Here is a 19,426-nt window from a genome sequence, read left to right as displayed (position 1 = left end):
CTCCACACCAGCTGAGCCTGGGGGAGGACCTTGCCTCACTCCATCTCTGATTTGAACTCTGTGAGTGCAACACTCAGAGGCCAAGAGAGTCCCTGGTAACTACGTCATGAGTGTGCTTCATAAAGGTCACAGTCAACCAAACCCCTAAAAACCCTTTCCAATAACTGTTGCTAATGATCCAAAAGTTTTCTTTGTATTTTACTTATGCAATTGCATTTCTGGATCCCGTGGAAAACCTTCCTTCATCTCTAATAAAGTCAATTTGGCTGGCTTTTAGAGTTGAATTGTGACTTTAAGATTGGATAAGGACTTCAAAAGAGATTCCAGGTTAGAAATACAGTGAGGAAAAGGTTCAGAAAGGGCTGCCAAATACGTTGTGTATTTTGTGCACTGCACAAAGACATGCAGTAATGGGACTGAGCAGACTTAAATACAGCCTTGGCTTTGTTCCTGGAGCACTGGCCCTGGCACAAAGCAGAGGGAGGGGTGCCTATTTCAACCCACCAACACAAAAGAAATGCCTTTTTGTAATTCGGACAAAAGCACATATATGCTAGCAGTAGCCCTGGGTTTGGAGACAGTAAAGTGTAAAGCTTTTTTTGAGGACTCTTCAGGTTTTGTTAAGATATGACTGGCCTGTCCAGAGTAGATGGCTCATGTACAGCAGTGGGCATTACTATTTTGCCAAAAGAAATCTTGCATGAAGGCCTAAAATAGAAAACAGATAAAAGCGGCATCAGAGCCGTGCCCCTGCTTCACTTCCCCCGCTTGATCATACAGGAGTCCTAAGGCTCCTTTGCAGAAACACAGGACGCCGTAGTTTGAAAACCACTACTACAGAGCAGTCACTGGGCTATAAGGCTGGAAAGGTGGACCCGACTCAGGTGTGCAGGGCACTGAATGCTGGAATAAAGAGGTAGGTTTGAGTAGGTATTTAATACAACATCATGGGGATATCCAACCTTTGTCTTTAATTAGGGATAAAGATTTCCTCAAGGAAACCAAATCTTCATAATGCCAGAAAAGGCTTATCATTACACTGGACTAAAATTTTACAGATTAAACTATAGTGAAAATAATAGCAGTAAAGTGCTCATACAGTCCATTTAAATTTAGCAATCACCGTTGTTTACCTTGTTTGGTTCTACAGCTATTAAGTTAAACTTTTGTTTAGCGTTTATAGAGTATTCTTTCATGAAGTTCAGTTCAGGATGAAGAACTGCTTTTGTGAATTTTCTATTACACTTCCTTAGACAGCCTAATGTGTTGAATACTTTGCAAAATGATACAGTCAAGTGCTTATTTAAAGGTGAAAGAACCTTTCATGTTCTACGATATCATTATGTTAAGAAGAATTAAAATATTTCTTTTGAAAAAGATGTGGTCTATACATGTGGCTTAAAATGGAATAAAAACAGTTGACTCATTGGATCTCACATAAAGGATCTGACAACAGACTAGAAATTTGTCCTGTTAATTATATGAGACTGGAAAGGGGGGAAAAGTTGCCATTTTTTCCTCAGAAGTATTTATTATCGAGGGATATCAGCATTACTTGAATGGAATTAGAATACTTCCATGCATAAAAGGAGTTCAAGAGGGAGTCAACAGGTTCAGATGACCCTGCTCTGGTCCCATGTTGGCCTCACACCACAGGTTAAGGATAACTGCTACTGAGCCCACCTGGCAGCCAAGCAAAGCTATATATGAAATAAATCAGTTTATTCAACTTTCATTCTAATAAAAGGGGGCCTTTTTATTTTGAAGTAATTTTTTTTAGTAATCATCTTGAGAAAAAGCTTTTTGAAGATTTTTACAAAAGCAAAATGAACAGTGAAATTCAGATAAAGAACTGAAATATTTTACAATTAATTCTTTTGATAAAAACAGGTGTGTGTTTGTTTGTGTAAAAAAGTGTAAGAATTAAGTCAAGCCTGGAAAGCTTGGCTTAATTTTAAAAGAAGGCACTACGTTTAACTTTCATTTAATGGGGCTTAAATTACATATATAAAAGGTGATTGATAGGTACCTTATAGGAATCTGGCTAGAAATTATCCAGAAGTTTGCCTTGGGAAAGGTTAAGTTTACTAAGATTTAGAGACATTCATTTTTTTAAAAAAATTTATTGGAGTATAGTTGCTTTACAATGTTGTGTTTCTGCTGTATATATTCATTTTTACATGTTAATTAAAGTCCATGTATAAGACAAAGATTTGAATAAGTATAAGTGAAAAAGATAGCAAAATGTTAGTGTGTATATGTAGCTATATGAATAAGAGCCTAATAGTTATCCATGCTTTCTGCTTGGATTAGAAGGGTGATGAACCTTGCTCTTTGATTGGTAGCATTCAGTGAATTAATGTGATCCATGAGGGCAGGGAGGCATCTCACAGAGTGGGTGACACAGAGGACAATTCAATATTTACTGATGAAAAATTATTCCTTGAAAATAAACTACTTTTAGAAACTGAAGCTATATATTCCAAGTTATATGTCTATAATTTTGTGGGTCATATCTACAAACTGCCTCAAACTTCTAAATTATCAAACCAAATGGAAAAAAAAAAATGAGGAAAATGTTAAAGGTGAATGATAATGGTTAAGATTTCCAAGTTTTCAAAGAATCATGTAGGTGGCCAAAGGACAAAGTGAGTACTCTTAGAAGGCTTTCATGATTAATCTCATACACAAATGTAAAGCAGTTGTTAAAAAAAGAAAATCTTTACCCTATGTTTAACCAAACCAAGTCGAGGAGGCAGACATTTCAGAGTACAGATCACAGTATCACCAATAGGACTGACAGGAACAATTAATATCAGCAGATTCAACATAACTGAATTTGTTTTTCCTGATAATTCTGACTAGTGGAGGGGATGGTTTATTAAGTCTTTTTATTTCTACTCCTCACTTGAGTTTTTTTTTAAAAGCTATGTATTGGGGCTTCCCTGGTGGCGCAGTGGTTGAGAATCTGCCTGCCAATGCAGGGGACACGGGTTCGAGCCCTGGTCTGGGAAGATCCCGGAAGATCCCACATGCCGCGGAGCAACTAGGCCCATGAGCCACAACTACTGAGCCTGCGCGTCTGGAGCCTGTGCTCCGCAACAAGAGAGGCCGCAGTAGTGAGAGGCCCGTGCACCGCGATGAAGAGTGGCCCCCACTTGCCACAACTAGAGAAAGCCCTCGCACAGAAACGAAGACCCAACACAGCCATAAATAAAATAAATAAATAAAATTTAAAAAAAAAGAAATATAGCATTTAAAAAAAAAAAAAGCTATGTATTAATTTTTCCTTGAAGACTGATAATTTTAGTAGATACATTGAGGCATTAAAAATAAAAACAGTAACAAAACAATAAAATGCAGATATTTCAGAAAAACATATCTATTAATGTTACAATATAATTTACCAAGATATTACGTTTTTGAATAAAATTATGACCCTAAAGCATATTTAGTAAAAATTTTTAAACACATTGTTTGAAAAAAATATTGCACTCAGAATTAGGAGAAAGTCTAAATTTGTCTCCATCACTTTTAGCCCAAACACCGAGCACTTCTGGTTCTCACCGTTTGTAACATACAGGTGTTATTTGGACCTGATCATCTCTTCAGCGCCATTTCTAAATTCTATGATTCCTTGTTGCTTTTGCCATTTTTGGAATCCTTTTGGCATTAAACCAAACAACTAACAGACAAACCTATCCAACTGCTGTTTTCCCCACCCAGGGATTTTTCAGCTTGGGAGCTAGAAACCAATGAATCACTAATGCTTGACAGTTATCATCTTAGAAATATTTTTGCTTTCAGTGAAAAGGTTTGCTTGGTTTTTCCCTCCTACCTGAAGGAAGGAGGAAAAGGTCCTGTCCTGAGGATGGTCGGCTACTGGAGCCAGGAGGTTTTGAATGTTCGATGAGGCTATGCCTTGCGGGAGGTGGGGGAGGTGGGAGGGACGGGGGGAGGGCATCAAAAGCATCTTCACCTGCATTGAAAGAAAGGTCAGTATCAACAGCAGAACTTCATTAATCAAACCACAGTATCAGGCAAAAATAATGATTTTCTCTTGCTGCTTATAAGCAACTTCACCTGCAGTGTTTACCCAGCAGTTCACTGACTTTGTTAATGGGAGCTGATTATTTTGTAGGAGGTGTTTGGAGAGAAACACAGGCACACAAACACACATGTGTGCATACAGACTTTTTCGATCTCTCAGCCCTTTCTATTAAAAAGCAGTATTTCAGGTTATGAAACAGCTTATTATTCACTTGTAACCTTTATAATATAATACATGATCACATCATCAAAACAATTTTTGCGTAACAATAAGAGTTCACAGCCTCTAATTAGAAAATCACACTATGCACAAAAATTTAATGTCACAAAATAGTTTAGATTATCTTTTAAAAGTTTGCTCCACGGCATTTTAATTCATTTAAACTAATGCTCCATATATTTCATTGTCAAAATATACAGAATATGCACCTGCAGTAGAGGAATATGATCTTTTTCTACTTATCAGATATCTCTAGGGAGAAACAGTTAAATATATCAATAGAACTACCTCTTGAGGTGGTCCCAAAGCTAGTTACTTATATTTGCATAGTTCCCAACTTTAGTAACTGTAGAATACTGCAGTATGCTTTTATGTCTACTTGTGTTTCCCCTGCCACGTCTTACTATCCTATTCATATTTTCCCTCATCTTGATTCTTTAAAAAATAAAATTGCAGTGTATGTATTTTTGTAAGCAATCACAAATACTTTGTGAATGAAACAGGGTATAAATACCTACATCTTCTAGTAATAAAAATTCTCATGGATTTAAACACATTGACTTAAATATAAAGGTATATTTAAATATAAACGGTTTCACCACTCATCCAGCTTGCCTTGCAAAAAGTATTCAAAATTTTTTCTCTAATGATCATAAATATTTTTCTAATGTAAAATATATGAAGGTATAGGAGAGAGAAAGAAAGAGCTTTGTTATCATTCCAACCTTCAGCTATTTCCTACATTATCTCATTTATTCAAATCCTTTATCAATCAGCCCCTAAATGTCAGGCACCATGCTAGGCACATGGGTAATGTGAAGATCAGAATCATAAGTCCTCGACCCCGAGGAGCTTAGATTCCACAATGAGATCTAAGAAAAGTTCACAAAAGGCTCACAGGTGAATAGGTCCCAGAGAGAGAGAGAGATGCATTGTAAGAGGGAAGAGGAATGCAGAAAGTGGCATTCAGCAAGGTGTTACCAAGAACAGGAAGGCCTGGGCTATCAGGGCCTCAGAAACATTTGTTCATCAAACACAGGGATGGCGTCTACTAGGCAGAGTGAACAGCATAAATAAAATATGAGATGTACATGAAGAGCCAAAGGAAGGATGAGTTAAAAAGGTTGGAACATTTATGTGCATTGTCCAATATGGTAGTAACTATCCACATATAGCTATTTAGTTTAAATTTAAATTAACTAAAATTCAGTTCTACAGTCACACATATAGATCTTTTATGTCACCACATAAAGTTCTATTGGACAGTGCTGATCTAGTCATAAAGACTTGGGGAATAGGTCAAAAACAGCATACAGGAAGAACTGGAAGAGAAAAAGACTAGGTAAAGAAGGAAGTTGGGAGGTGCTTGTAATCCACGTGGGTGAGAGTAAAGCACTGAACTGCAGAAAGAACAGGAGCAAGACATTCAACTGTATAACTAACTGGAAACACCAGTTGATGGTGTTTTGGGGAAAAAAAATGGAGAGGTTCATTTCTAGTAGCCTAATGATTCAGATAAGCTTATAAATGAACCTTCATTATACATTATTTTATGCTATGGTGACTCATTATTGTAAAGCCTTAACTTGTGAAGGTTTCTTAATTGTCTTCCTCTAAAAATAGGGTGAGAAGCTTCCTACCTAGAATTAATGAAATAAACAGACACCTGCACTGGCCAATTTTAACATAAATACACACCTGTGTGTACCTTCACACATGTACACACACACACACATTAAGTGTACTTCATGGTAAAATTTGAAACAAAGAAATTGAGATTCTTTGGATGTGTTCTAGTTGCAGTGATTATAAGACAGAATTTATTTTCAGATCTCTACAATAAAGTATATAATTTCCCATAATGTAATTAGCTAAGTGGAAGTGGGTCATTTTATATTGAAAGAAAAAGTAAGTACGCATTCATTAAGAATTATACTTAAAGAAAATCTCAGATGAATACTCCACATCTAGAACACAAGCACCTGGGGGAATGACAATGCCCTCATAAGATTTTGTAGACTGCATTTAGTACATGAAGAGACAACTTGATAAAACCCTAACTGATGCCAGCTATTTACACCACTGCTTCAGTCATCTAAATGGAATAATGGTCACAGGAACTGAGAGCCACTATCACCTGGAGATTCCATTCTAATTCAGACAAATTCATAACCTAGTGAGTCTACATTGCACTGAACTGAGAATTCTGATAATTCAGATATTAATTGAAAGAGGTGGCAGGGAGGCTTGCTTGAAATTGTTTTAAAGGTTTCAACCTAATGGAGGGATGAGAAGATCATAATCAGAGGGCGTCCTGTTGAGTGAAGAACCATGCTTTGGATTGTCCCGAGTTGGAGGCCTGGCAGGTGGTAATGGCACTGGATCAGAGGCTGAATCAAAAACATCTCCTAGAGGAGAACACAAAATCTTAATGTATTTTCAGTACAACAATGGCATGGAATTTTACCTTTAAATTCTGACCATTAAGACACAGAATACAAAGAGAATATGTCTTATACATACCCTTTAAATATATGCCTAACTCAGGGATGTTTGATTTCTTCATCTCTGAAGACGTACCGTGTGTTCCATTCAATATACAGTGACCATTATCACAAGACCTAAAGCAGAAATCAAAGGACAAAAATCATAAGGATAATTACTTTCCATTTAAAAGTCATTTGGGGGTGGGGAGATGATGGGAACTAGCAACGCTGCTCATGTAATAAAGTTAGGATATAAATATAATTAATTTCCTTTTCTGGAGAAAGTAAAGTAATATTATCTAGATACTTGAATACTTTTACAAAGCAGAAGTAAATATTCCATGGAAGACAAAGGTTTTTTTCTTTTTTTAAGTGAAACTAAGAATTACAAGGGCCACAAAATTGCTTATACCCTAAACACACCTGTGGAATTAACATTTCATTTTGGAAGATTTCAATGTTACCTTATCAAGGTTTTGAAGAAGAAAATGTAATATGCAGGCAAAAAATATGTAAAAGTCCCAATGACATCATTACTGGTTAACGGTACTTAACAGTATATTTTTATTTCTGTAAATTAAGCTTTCCTTATTATAAACTAGAGCCTGTCAAGGAAGGAGAATTATTAAATATTCAGAAAGTCCATTAAAATTCAGATAGGCATATTCAAAGACCTAGAGTCTGGAGTATAATTTCACCACTGCCGTGAACAAAACTGGCACTCTGACAACTGTAGAAAAATGACTTTAGCAAAGGCCTTGGGAACACAACAAATATTTTAATCTGGGTGTCTGTAAAAGGATAATACTAAAAAAAGTATTTTTATTGTTGGTATTAATGCTTTCGAATCATACTGTGAACACAATGCACAAATCCGGGGGCACAGGAAGGTAGCAGCAGGAAGAGAAGGCATGGAGCATATTTTGTCTTCAGAATATAGCTGTGTAGCAACTGACTATCTGCTCACCAAGTTACTGTGCTCACAAAGAGCTATAGAAGGCAGAGTTTATATTTTACCTTCCCCTGATTTACTCTGAATTCTTGGGGCAAAGTAAAAGTGCATACATAATGGAGGAGATATTGGACATTTGAATAGTTATTGCAAAGTGCTTCATCTGAAATGCATTTCCATTCTCCCTCGTGGCCACATCTCTTTAAGGGGCCAGAGATGGTTCATTTAAAAATAGTTATAATGTATTGAATTTTCATAGTAATGATGGATTTTTACTGAAATGGAATTATTCATCTATGAATAATATGGTTTATGAATCTATGAATAATATGGTTTAACTTTTTCCATATACTGACAATTTAGTTCTCCTGATGTTCCAAAGAGAGGAAAAACATAGAAGGAAAGGATGTGTCGAAGTTTAAAGAGTGCTTTGTAGAGGACCTAAGAAGATACTTCATCCATTGACTTTCAAGAACAAATTAGACAGAAAATTCACTCCAATTAAGATTAGGGATTGTCAACATTTATTACTTCTCTGTAACTGTAGAAAGATGGTAATGGTGGTCATAAATCAAATTTATTTTCAGGATTTGGGAGGCCTGCCACCAAAAATCTCATCGAGTATGATGTGACAATTAAAATTTAAAGTATTACAATTATACCACTCACTTATCCAGTGATGAAAAAAAATGAGATCCCAAAGAGACCAAAAAAGCTCATCTTATTTCAGTTTTTAAAAATTACTACACATTTATAAGAGCCAAGGGAACTGAAAATTGTAAAAATTTATACTTGATGTAAAGGAATAACTTTTTTCTCTAATAAGAATAGTAGAATTTGGTTCTTCCAACATAACAAATTATTATCTCTCAGTTATTTCTCTGTCTTCTCAATGTTACCAACAAATGTCCTAAAGACCAGCAATCAGCAAAGAAACGTTTGGTTCTTGCTTTGAAATATGAAGCCCTGGACAGCAAAGTGTTAATAACCATGGTTAATAATTCTGCATAGTGTTGATAATTCTAACCTTGTAACTCACTAAGGCAGATCTCTGGTTTAAATGGAGTTTTGCTTCTCTTTTCCAAGTACTGCAATACAATACTTGAAGAAAGGCATTAAAACATTTTTTAGACTTTTCATCTGAAAAGAAAGGAACACTCCACTCATGAAGTGCTTTCTGTTGATTGACTTGACCTCAAAAGGAAATGGCACACTAAGTAAAGATGACATAGATGACTGAAGTGTTAAACAGCTCTCCTGTTCCTCAGTCAGTAAAGAGATACTGAAAGGCAAGAAGGCTGGGCCGCCAGCAGTAGCTGAGCCCTCTTCTGTATGTGCCAAGCAGAGCTCCAGGGATGTAATTAGACAAAGAAAACTGGAGCTCAGAAAATAAGTCTGAAACTGAGATTTGACTTACTGAGTACTTCATATATGTCAATTAGATTTAAAAAAACAGAAAAATAAGATTATGATTTACTAATTCAATTATATAAACACAGAATTGTCCTTCTACTTAAAGACAAACTAATATTTCAATACACACCACCCATTTTTAATAACTCCTATACCTCCATGGGGCTGCCGCTTCAAAGACCAAGGATGTCTCCATAACAGTGAGAATAAACAACTGACAAGAAGAAAACAGAACACAATTCCTCACATTCTTGTTTGATCCAAGGAAAAGTAAAATAGTACCTGATAAAAATAGCTAAGGGAAATAATTTTTTTCAGTTCTTCAAGATCTGAATATAAGTAGGTAGCACATCAAGAAAGAAAATCAATATAGATTATACTAGTCCTTACTTCATGAAGAACAATTCTAAGGAAGGTTAGTATAATACCTTATTTTCTAAGCACTAATTTTTCTTCATGAGATATGTGCTTAGAACTGATAAAATGCATTGAAAATAGCTTATTGAAAATTCATGAATTAATCACCACTATATGTAACCTACAGCAAAGTTTTACTACAGTACAATTTGTTTTTTGGGGAGAGAGGCAACAAATTATTCCATTAGACTTACTAGTCAACTAATTTAGTCAAAGGACTTCCTAATTAATAGAAATCTACATCTTTTCATTTTCTCTGAAAGGTCATGGAGAAAAATAGTATTATAGGTAGAGGAGGCTTTGAGCAAGAAATCAAGGGTTTTTATTAAACAGATGTGATTCAGTTGTTTAAAAACAAATGCCATAAATGATAATGCTTACTGCAGACGTGAGGTGATAAAAAATGGCCCATATTCTTACCTAGGAGGAGGTTTTACATTATGACAATGAGATGGTTGTGAATTCAGGGAAACAGGATGGGATGAAGGAATCTTGTATTCATCGTCATCTTCCTCTACTGGATCTCTTGTTTTCTCTGAAAGGGAATTTGCTAATGGACCAGTACACCTACCAGAGGGAAAAAAAAATCCAGTCTAGTTTTAGCATAATAATTCAGGACAGGCAAGTCTGATGTGACATATTCAAATCAAAGAAACTACTTTGTCACTTGTGTTCATTTTTCAATTACAGGGTAACATCAGAAGGGCTGTTCTTATACTAAATACAAATGAAAAGGATTTTTAAAACTCTTGATGAAATAAGAGTTTTCATACTTATAATTTTAAAATGGCACAATAAGAGAAACTAGTAACCTGTCAAATAAAATAAAAAGGTCCTGGAGTTGTAAGTGAATGCATAAAATTATTTACACCAAAGCTATTAAAATATTAACATTTTGTTCTTATTTAACTTAAATTGGTAAATTAAGATGATATATATGCAAGGTTATTCTATATATTAATGAAGTATTTATAGAAAGTTCAACTGTCTCTCGTGAATATTACTTATAGTTGAAAAAATCCAGTTTAATTAAGTGAAACAATTCTTTCTCCTGTGAAGTTACAATTCAGATAGTTGTTGTTGGGACAAAAATTAACAAAGATCTAAAAATGACTGGAACAATTAGAAGTAGATAATAAGAGAACTTTATAAGTCTTTAAGGTAGAGGCCATTATTTTTATGGCTTAAATTCCCTGGCTAAGTAAAAAAGAATGCAAATATGTAAAACAATTACCTAATATCAAAAGAAATTCCCAAGCATTTTACTCATCCATTGAGTAAACAGACAAAGCCAATTAATAACAAAACAACAAAAACGTACTTTTTTTTTTTAACAGTTGTTGCTAATGGAGTTTATCCTAAGCTGACGCCAGAGAGAAACACCAAAGTAGAAACACACAAACCTACCCTGACCAACTTTAGGACAACCAACCTGTTTGCAGGACACTGGAGGTACATACGGATCCAAACCTTTTTTTAAATCATGAACCTCAAGACAAATCTGTTTCGTTAAATTTTTTTTTTTTAATCTTTGTGACTGCAATTTTGAAGCACCTTCTGTAGAGGGAGCAAGAGGCCTTTGGTATATGAACCATCAAGACTGAAATAACTTTTTCATTTTTATTTCTCCTAACTAGTTCGAATGAAAACAACTTTAAGGGCTTTTCTCTGTGCCCACTGCAAGAAGACATTTTGAAAAACCTAAAGGTTTTCAAATTTCAACTATATATCTGAGTCTCTAGGAAGTTCAGAGATGAAAGAAAAAAATCTCTCCTAAGATTTTTCAAAAGTGTGTTTTTATCCGTCTTTGAAGACTTTTTCAATACCGATTTTTGAATTCTGTTTGAGCGACCTTGGAATTCAAATGACAGTATAAGGTGAAATGAAAGCACAGTGATACAGTGACAGAAAGTCCACTGTCACCACCCAGAGCACAATCTAATAACCTTATTAATAACTTAAGGGTTACACCTACTATGGTGTAACCTTGGAAGATGTACATCCCAAATGAAGGCCAGTGAGTACACGGACTGCAAAATGGTGATTTGATGGGAATTAGAGCAGGGATTTCAAACATTACCTTTCCATAAATTCTTATAAACATGGATATAAATTTAGCTAAATCAAGGGCCAGAGTGGGTTCTGTTAGCAAAAGAAATAAGAAAAATACACATCCTTTCTATGTCCTACTATACTGTCATGTACAAGGAATTTTTTTCCTTTGCAATTTAAGCATATACTGTATAAAAGAAAAACACTGGGCTTCCCTGGTGGCGCAGTGGTTGAGAATCTGCCTGCTAATGCAGGGGACACGGGTTCGAGCCCTGGGAAGATCCCACATGCCGCGGAGCAGCTAGGCCCGTGAGCCACAACTACTGAGCCTGCGCATCTGGAGCCTGTGCTCCGCAACAAGAGAGGCCGCGATAGCGAGAGGCCCACGCACTGCGATGAAGAGTGGCCCCCACTTGCCACAACTAGAGAAAGCCCTCGCACAGAAACGAAGACTCAACGCAACCAAAAATAAAAATAAATAAAAAACAAGGGTATCTTTTTAAAAAAAAAAAAAAGAAAAAAGAAAAAGACTTACTGACCAAGTATTCAACAACCACATCCATGTCAGGAGTGTTCTATCTGCCTGGTGCAGCTTAGTTCCAAAGATTTAAGAGTTTTCAAAGAAGCACTGCACTATGACACAAGAATGGATGATTTTTGAAATCACATTTGTTCTGGCTGATTCTATATTTTATCTTCAATGATAAAGAATTTAATCAGGGTAATTTCCCCCTACTTTAGCTTTGCTGCAAATCAACAGATGGAGTATCCTGAAGAAAATGAAAAGCAAAGCTTATCTAACATTTTATGGAATTATAGGGGCTTACTGCTAAAACTTACTAGCCGCAGGTAATTAGCTTAAATGGATTTTAGTGAATTATACTAGAAGTGAAGAAAGTCTTCGAGTGGCATTTGTTGCGTATCTAAATCTGAAAAAAATGCCTGGATATCTTGCTTATCACCATTTTAATAAAGTTCTAAAGAGTCATATTTTATCTTATTATATTTTTAATGCAAACTTTTTATATTAGTATAATATTCTAGTTAAAATAAGCCAATTTATAAGAATATCATTCCAGTGACTTTATTCAATATTATATAAATTTTTGTACAAAATTGATCTTATTCAATTCTGAAGGGAAAAGTAAAAGCAATTTCTATCATGTAAAAAAGGGAATGTAAACTATGAACTTTGGGTGGTTATGTATAAATGTAGGTTCATCATTTTTAACAAATGTACCACTATGGTGGAGGATGGTGAAAATGAGGAAAGCTAGGCATGTGTGGGAGCCAGGGGTATATGGAAATATCTGTACCTTCTCCTCAATATTGCTATGAATCTAAAATGGCTCTAAAAAAATAACGTCTTAATAAAAAAAAAATAAATGAGGAAGGTACAAATAGATGAAGAATTTGTATATAAAATACCAAAAGAGAAATCTCAATTTATTTAAATAATTACATTATTTGTAATTACATGCGGGATTTCTTTTTCCCTTCACAGACTCATTCAAAAAGTAGGTTCAGTTTTACTTGCAACTAGATACGTGGTAAAAATAAAGAATTTTCATTAGCAATCATGTATGTTTACTTTTGGTAGTGGCGAAAATATCTCACGGGACATAGGAAAATGTTCAGTCATTGATTTAGCTCATGGGAAATTTTTAGGATACCAGAGGAATAAAATAGATCAATTTTATTTGGCTGGTTCCACGTTAAAACTGCTAAGTAAACCATCCTACCATTTACACCAGTACTTCATTCCCTTTATATTATCATCAGACATTCACAGAGTGTTCTGCACTGCGGCTGTCATTCCTGAATTAATACACTGGTAATGCACAAGGACACATAGTCTTAAAGATACACAGCCATCCTCCCCACAGCCTTTGCCTCTTGTTAAATTCAATGTGTGTTATTTAAACTTTAATGAGGAATACATCCACTATCTGCATGTGCACACTTGAAACAAACCAAGAATATATTTTCTAATGCTCTTCTTAATTAGTGATTTTTGCATTTTGAAGCTGAAGGCTCACAGATACAATCCTCTACAGCCTTCTACATTCCTGGTGTGAGAGGCATATCATCAGAGGGGTGACCTTCTGCATATCCCACTGGCTTTTCCTACATAACATACCTCAAACATCACCCTTGCCAAGTACTTTTCTTTCCTTCATTTGAGCAATTCCTGATACCTTGACTAGTTCAACTTTTCCAGAAATAAAGCAAAGTAGAAATATCCATCTTTACTGTCTATAGATGAACCTCCTGTGACGTCCCACAAAACAGTAGTTTTCTTTGAACTTTAATCTTTTATATGTATTTGGTTAAGTGTTCATACATTGACATTGTGTTTTCTATATATTCATCTATGTCTTTCTTCTATTTCTGTCTAATTGGAAAATGCTTAAGGGCAGACCCTGAGTCAGCCAAGGCCTGGCACGGTGTGTGTCCCACGAAGCACTCACAGCTTTTAGACAAAAAGAACGAGAGGCTATTAGAGAAATACATGACCAAACTGTTACGGGAAAGAAAATCATTTTTAGGATACTTTCATAATGTAGAAAAATATTTTAAATATATTATTTTGCTTGCCTTCTACATGTAAAATCTTATTTAATAATCTCTGAAAGCAAGGTTTTGAAAAATCTTTTACTAAAACCGAATCTTCAGAGCCTGCCATATACATTAGTCCATATTTCTTGTACTAACTATCCTAACAGGCAAAACACCCAACTTCGAGAAATCATAGCCCAGAGAAGTGGTAACACAAAATCTAGCTGTATTTGAAATGAGGATTGCCCATGTGCCACCTGTAAGCCATTTCCCCAGCATCTCAAGAGTGGGTTTTATAAATATACATACTAATTTTGAGGATTCTTTCATGACATCCAGAAGAATCAGTGTGGTATATTATTAGGCTGAATATAAGCTTTAATTTTAAGTTTTCACTTATAGTTTAAGTATAGTTTATACTTTAAGTATAGTTTTCACTGACTTGTTTTTAAGCTGGAGAAATAAATTTGAAGTTAATTTTTAAGTTAACTTATTCAAGGCCAATATTCATTTCTAACACTTTTAGGGAACTGCTTTAGAAATCAAAAAGACAGATGTTGAGGAAACTCATTTTTTTTTGAGAATCTGATTTTCCAATACATGTTGAACATTAAAGACTTCACGGTGATATTAAATGTGGCTTATAATTAAATACTTATAATCGCCAATAACTGGACACAACCCAAATGTCCCTTAGTAGAGGGATGGATAAACAAACCATAGTGTGTTTTACAATGGAATACATACTCTGAGCAATAAAAAAGGAACAAACTATTGATACTCTTGACAACCTGGATGAATCTCAAATTCATTGTGCTAATAGAAAGAACCCAAACTCAAAAGGCTCTATACTATATGATTCTATTTATATGACCTTTGGGAAAAAGCAAAATTATGTGGACACAAATCAGATTGATAATTTCCAAGGGTTTAGGGTAACGGGAGAAACTGACACAGGCCTGGGGGGTGTTTTTGGAGTGAAGGAACTGTTCTGTATCTTGACAGTGGTAGTGAATACATGACAGTGCATTTGCCAAAACTCACAAAACTGTACATTAATAAAGCAGGGCGAATTTTACTGTATGAAAATTATGCTTTAATTTAACAACTGGAAAATTTTCATTTTAAGGTTAAAAATTCATTTTAACTCATTTAAGATACGGCAGATAAGCATCTTTCACAAACAAATATGCTTAATATCCCTAGTGGCCTTCAAATCACTTACCTAATTCTATTTGAGCCTACAGAGAAATGTGGACAGAAACAAGGAATGCTTGAATATGATGGTGGAATATGTCAAGATGCTCTCACTTAATGTGAAAATAGAATCTCATTCTAACCCTATGCATTTTCTATGAACAGATCAATATGTTCATGGAGAAGTGGAGAATATATGGCAAATTATGCCTCTATGGGACAAAAAAGAGACAGTATAAGGAATATAATTTAGATTGCATATTTAAATAGAATCCAATGGCTCACAATTCTGTGTAAGGCTACCTAATTATTTGTGATCATAAATCAGTTGTATGGTAAATTACAAGTAACAGATTTGTCAGACTACTGGGATTAGTGTTAGTATCAGTATTCATCTTAGATTTTAGTCAGAGAAAATGAAAGATTAGTGGAATTAGTGGCATTCCTGCACCCAGATTATAGCCATCCGCCAAATGCCATTTTCCTACAAATGATGAGAGAGGGATTACAATTCTATCTGAATTTAGAAATTATAATACTAAAATAAAAAGGAGAAAAATAATACCCTTAGTATTTATTTTGTACCCTTTCCACACACTATTTCTCTTTCTGTTGAGACTAGTTTAAAATGATATGCTTGCAGCCCTCAATTCTTGTCATCAGTGCGTCCACAAACAGGTTCTAGGGATTCACCACAAAACATTAGAAAACCTACGTTAGGATGGTCAAGCTGCTCCACGGGAGATCTGAACAAAATTTATAAATCAATAAGAATGTGCAGAAAAAATAAAGTCTGAGTTTCAAATACTGAGTCACATCAATAGGTCAAAACCAAATGCACAAACATGATACACAATGAGAGAAGAATGCCATAGTGATCATAATGAATAAATTGAAAAGATGGACCCATCCCACACTATCCCATACACATCATGTCAATTGTAACTTACAAAGGACTGCCATCTTCAATATTAGTTCACCTTTCTATCTACCCAAGGTAAAACAAACAAAACTAGTGCAACATCTTGGCAAACCTTGAAAATATTTTAAGGTGTTTGAATGAAAGCTGGTTCAAAAATTAACAAAAGAGCATCACTGTTCATTCACTAGGGTTAAGAAAAGAGTAGCTCTTAATTACAGCTGGATCTTCCATTTAAAGTTCTCTACCGATTGTCATGGACATATATACACTACCAAATGTAAAATAGATAGCTAGTGGGAAGCAGCCGCATAGCACAGAGAGATCACCTTGGTGGGTGCTTTGTGACCACCTAGAGGGGTGGGATGGGGAGTGTGGGAGGGAGGGAGATGCAAGAGGGAAGAGAAATGGGAACATATTGTATATGTATAACTGATTCACTTTGTTATAAAGCAGAAGCTAACACACTATTGTAAGGCAATTATACTTCAATAAAGATGTTTAAAAAAAAAAAAAATAAAGTTCTCTACCATATTTTCTTTAAATCAATGAAATTAATTTCTTATCATTGAACATAAACAGAATTAATGTAAAACTGAAGTGTGTATTGTCTATACAAATCCTCAGGTGAACAATAACAGAACATGTTTCCCTGCTCTTTTGCCATTAAGCAGAAACAATGAAGCCTGGTGTGCACAGTATATAAGATGAAAAATTTTCATCAAGCTTCTTTCTCTTAAGTTTTTAAAAATTACAATGTGATGTTTGCTTTAATAGCTCCTGTGGCACAGTGCTTTTTTCTCTTCTTTCTGTTTTTCACTCCCCAGTCAAAAACAAAGCAAAACAAAACAAAACTTCCCTTCTCCCAAGGATCTGACCACCATTTCAGTCAAATTGGTCTTGTTTTGTCTTTTGCACCTTTCTATCTACAGACCATTTTGGCCACTATTTATTTAAAAACAACCACTCTCACATACACACACGCAGGCACAGATGCTGATGCTGTTTGGCGGTGTGGACCTCTTAGATCACTCACTGGAAGGTGGCAGTAGTTGCGGCTGCATTCACAAATCCACATTTCTAGTTTGTTTTAGATTATGATAATAATAGATAATGTTTATTATAATTTTTACTACACAGAAATGTTCTAAATACGTATTCTACAATATCAACATTTCAGGGGTAAATGATATAGTTTTTTAAGGTGATATTTTCATATATAAGTTCCAATATTAGAAAAAAAAACTTCTAGGATTACATTTATATGTCTAAGAGTATAACAAATCTAATTAAATTTGGGCACTGGTCATGTAGAAATGATTTTATCAGCTTTAAATAGTACCTACTGAAGTATTTACTTGAATATAATATAAAGGTGAAAGCTTAGATGGTATGTCCAACTGTCCCCTCCACATCACTATTTGGATGTGTGTGTAATCGGCACTGAAACTCAACAGATCCTTAACTCTTAATTTTACCACCCCTGCCCCATTCCCACACCTGCTCCTTCTCCAATTTCCCTCCCTCTGGTAAATGGCACCAACCCATTCACCCAGTTTCTTTAAGCAAAAACCTATATAAGAATCAATCATCCCTGATTTATTGTACCTCAGACATCTGATTTATTAACAGGTACTGTTTGTTGGATCAAAATACAACCCAAAGTGGACTGTATAACTCCATCGCCATCATCCCAAAGCCCTGACCACCTCTTACTGGTTCACCACATCACACGACTACACTCTCCATTGGTCTCACTTCAGCTGTCCTAAAGACAATTCACGTAGCAGCCAGTGACCCTCTTTAAAAACACAAACCAGCATTATGTCATCATGTTGATCAAAACCTTCGATGGTTCCTAAAACTAACCAAACCAAAGTTCTTATCATGGCCTTAAAGGCAATATATGATTTAGCTCCTATATACCTTATTCAACCCCAGCCCTACTGTCCCTCTTGCTGTTCTCCAGATATGCCAAAGGGATTCACTTGCCTCACTGTCTAGCTTTTATGCTCTTCACCCAGGCAGTCTCATGGCTTGCTCCCTTCTTTCAGGTTTCTGTTCAATATTACCTTTCCTGATGACCTCATCTAAAGTATAAACCTCCCTGCTTTATTTTTCCTTCTAGCACTTACCACTACCTGACAATATACTATGGTTATGTGTTTACTTGCTGTTCTCCTTAACTAGAGCACAAATTCCAATGAGGATGGGATTTTATCTTGTTCACTCTGACTCTCCCGTCAGTATGCAACTGAATGAAAATAGGATAGTTATTTATCTCTTGTAAAAATAAAATACAGTGTGTGTGTGTGTGTGTGTGTGTGTGGAAAAAAATAAAATAAAATAAAATAAAATAATAAAAAAAAAAAAAAAGAAAATAGGATAGTTAGGCAAAACCTGGATACTCTATTCACTGAGCTTAAACTATCAGCACCTTATCTGTTTAGAAAAAATCTGTAACAACGATCAACACCACCACCTCCAACAACAAAAAACCCTTTTTACAAAAATATTAAGTAATATTGATTCACACGTATGAAAGTTTAATATGTCAAAAGTACAAAAGGTCCATTTCTAAAAGACAAGGAACAAGAAAAATATTCTTCTAAAAAATGACATTCCTCAGCATTCCAGAACATTATCTTACCTGAAGTAATTATTCCATTATTACAGTAATTCCTTTGCTTATTGGCCAATATCTTGTGTTAAGTAAAATAAATATTTTTAACTGTTTCAGGTTTCATTTAGTTTAATTTTGAAAAATCAACTTATTTCAAGATAAATATAATTTAGTAAAAATTGACACTACAATAAAAATAATCCACATAGATTTTTTCATTCTTCCCCTAAAAAATTATGATTACCCGTATTTCAAGCTTTTAAGAATTTATATTTATAGCAAAGTGTCAATCATCTTAAGTAGAAGCCATTTAGGAAAAAAAATAAGTAAACCTATATGCACTAGTACAGTTTCAGCTTACTTTTACGACAGAATATATTTTTAAAATAAATTCTATATTCTTCTAGGTCTCCAGATAAATTACACAATAAAAGTCATATAATTGCAGTCATACTGTTTTACAAGAAAGAAAACACTATCACAGAGTAGCCTCTTCCATCAATTTAATGGGAATCAGAGCAACATCAAATAATTTAAC

General features: G+C 34.9%; 1 protein-coding gene across 6 annotated transcripts in view; it reads right to left on the bottom strand.

The window, feature by feature from the left end:
- The window catches only part of CBLB (Cbl proto-oncogene B), a 210,045-nt gene that overhangs the window by 21,096 nt on the left and 169,523 nt on the right, over nucleotides 1-19,426 (bottom strand). For 3 of the 6 annotated variants that reach the window (XM_059921208.1, XM_059921209.1, XM_059921210.1), the window contains exons 14-17: nucleotides 9,959-10,105; nucleotides 6,794-6,891; nucleotides 6,547-6,678; nucleotides 3,839-3,979 (exon numbers count right to left, since the gene is read on the bottom strand). In XM_059921208.1, the coding sequence (XP_059777191.1) occupies nucleotides 3,839-3,979; nucleotides 6,547-6,678; nucleotides 6,794-6,891; nucleotides 9,959-10,105 (518 nt within the window). Of the gene's footprint in view, nucleotides 1-3,838; nucleotides 3,980-6,541; nucleotides 6,679-6,793; nucleotides 6,892-9,958; nucleotides 10,106-19,426 lie in introns of those variants that run through there. The other 3 variants (XM_059921211.1, XM_059921213.1, XM_059921212.1) reach the window with 2 other exon arrangements.

The sequence above is a fragment of the Balaenoptera ricei genome, chromosome 4 (genome assembly GCF_028023285.1).
Source record: "Balaenoptera ricei isolate mBalRic1 chromosome 4, mBalRic1.hap2, whole genome shotgun sequence".
Taxonomy (NCBI): Eukaryota; Metazoa; Chordata; class Mammalia; order Artiodactyla; family Balaenopteridae; genus Balaenoptera; species Balaenoptera ricei.
This window is presented reverse-complemented; position numbering and strand designations above follow the sequence as displayed.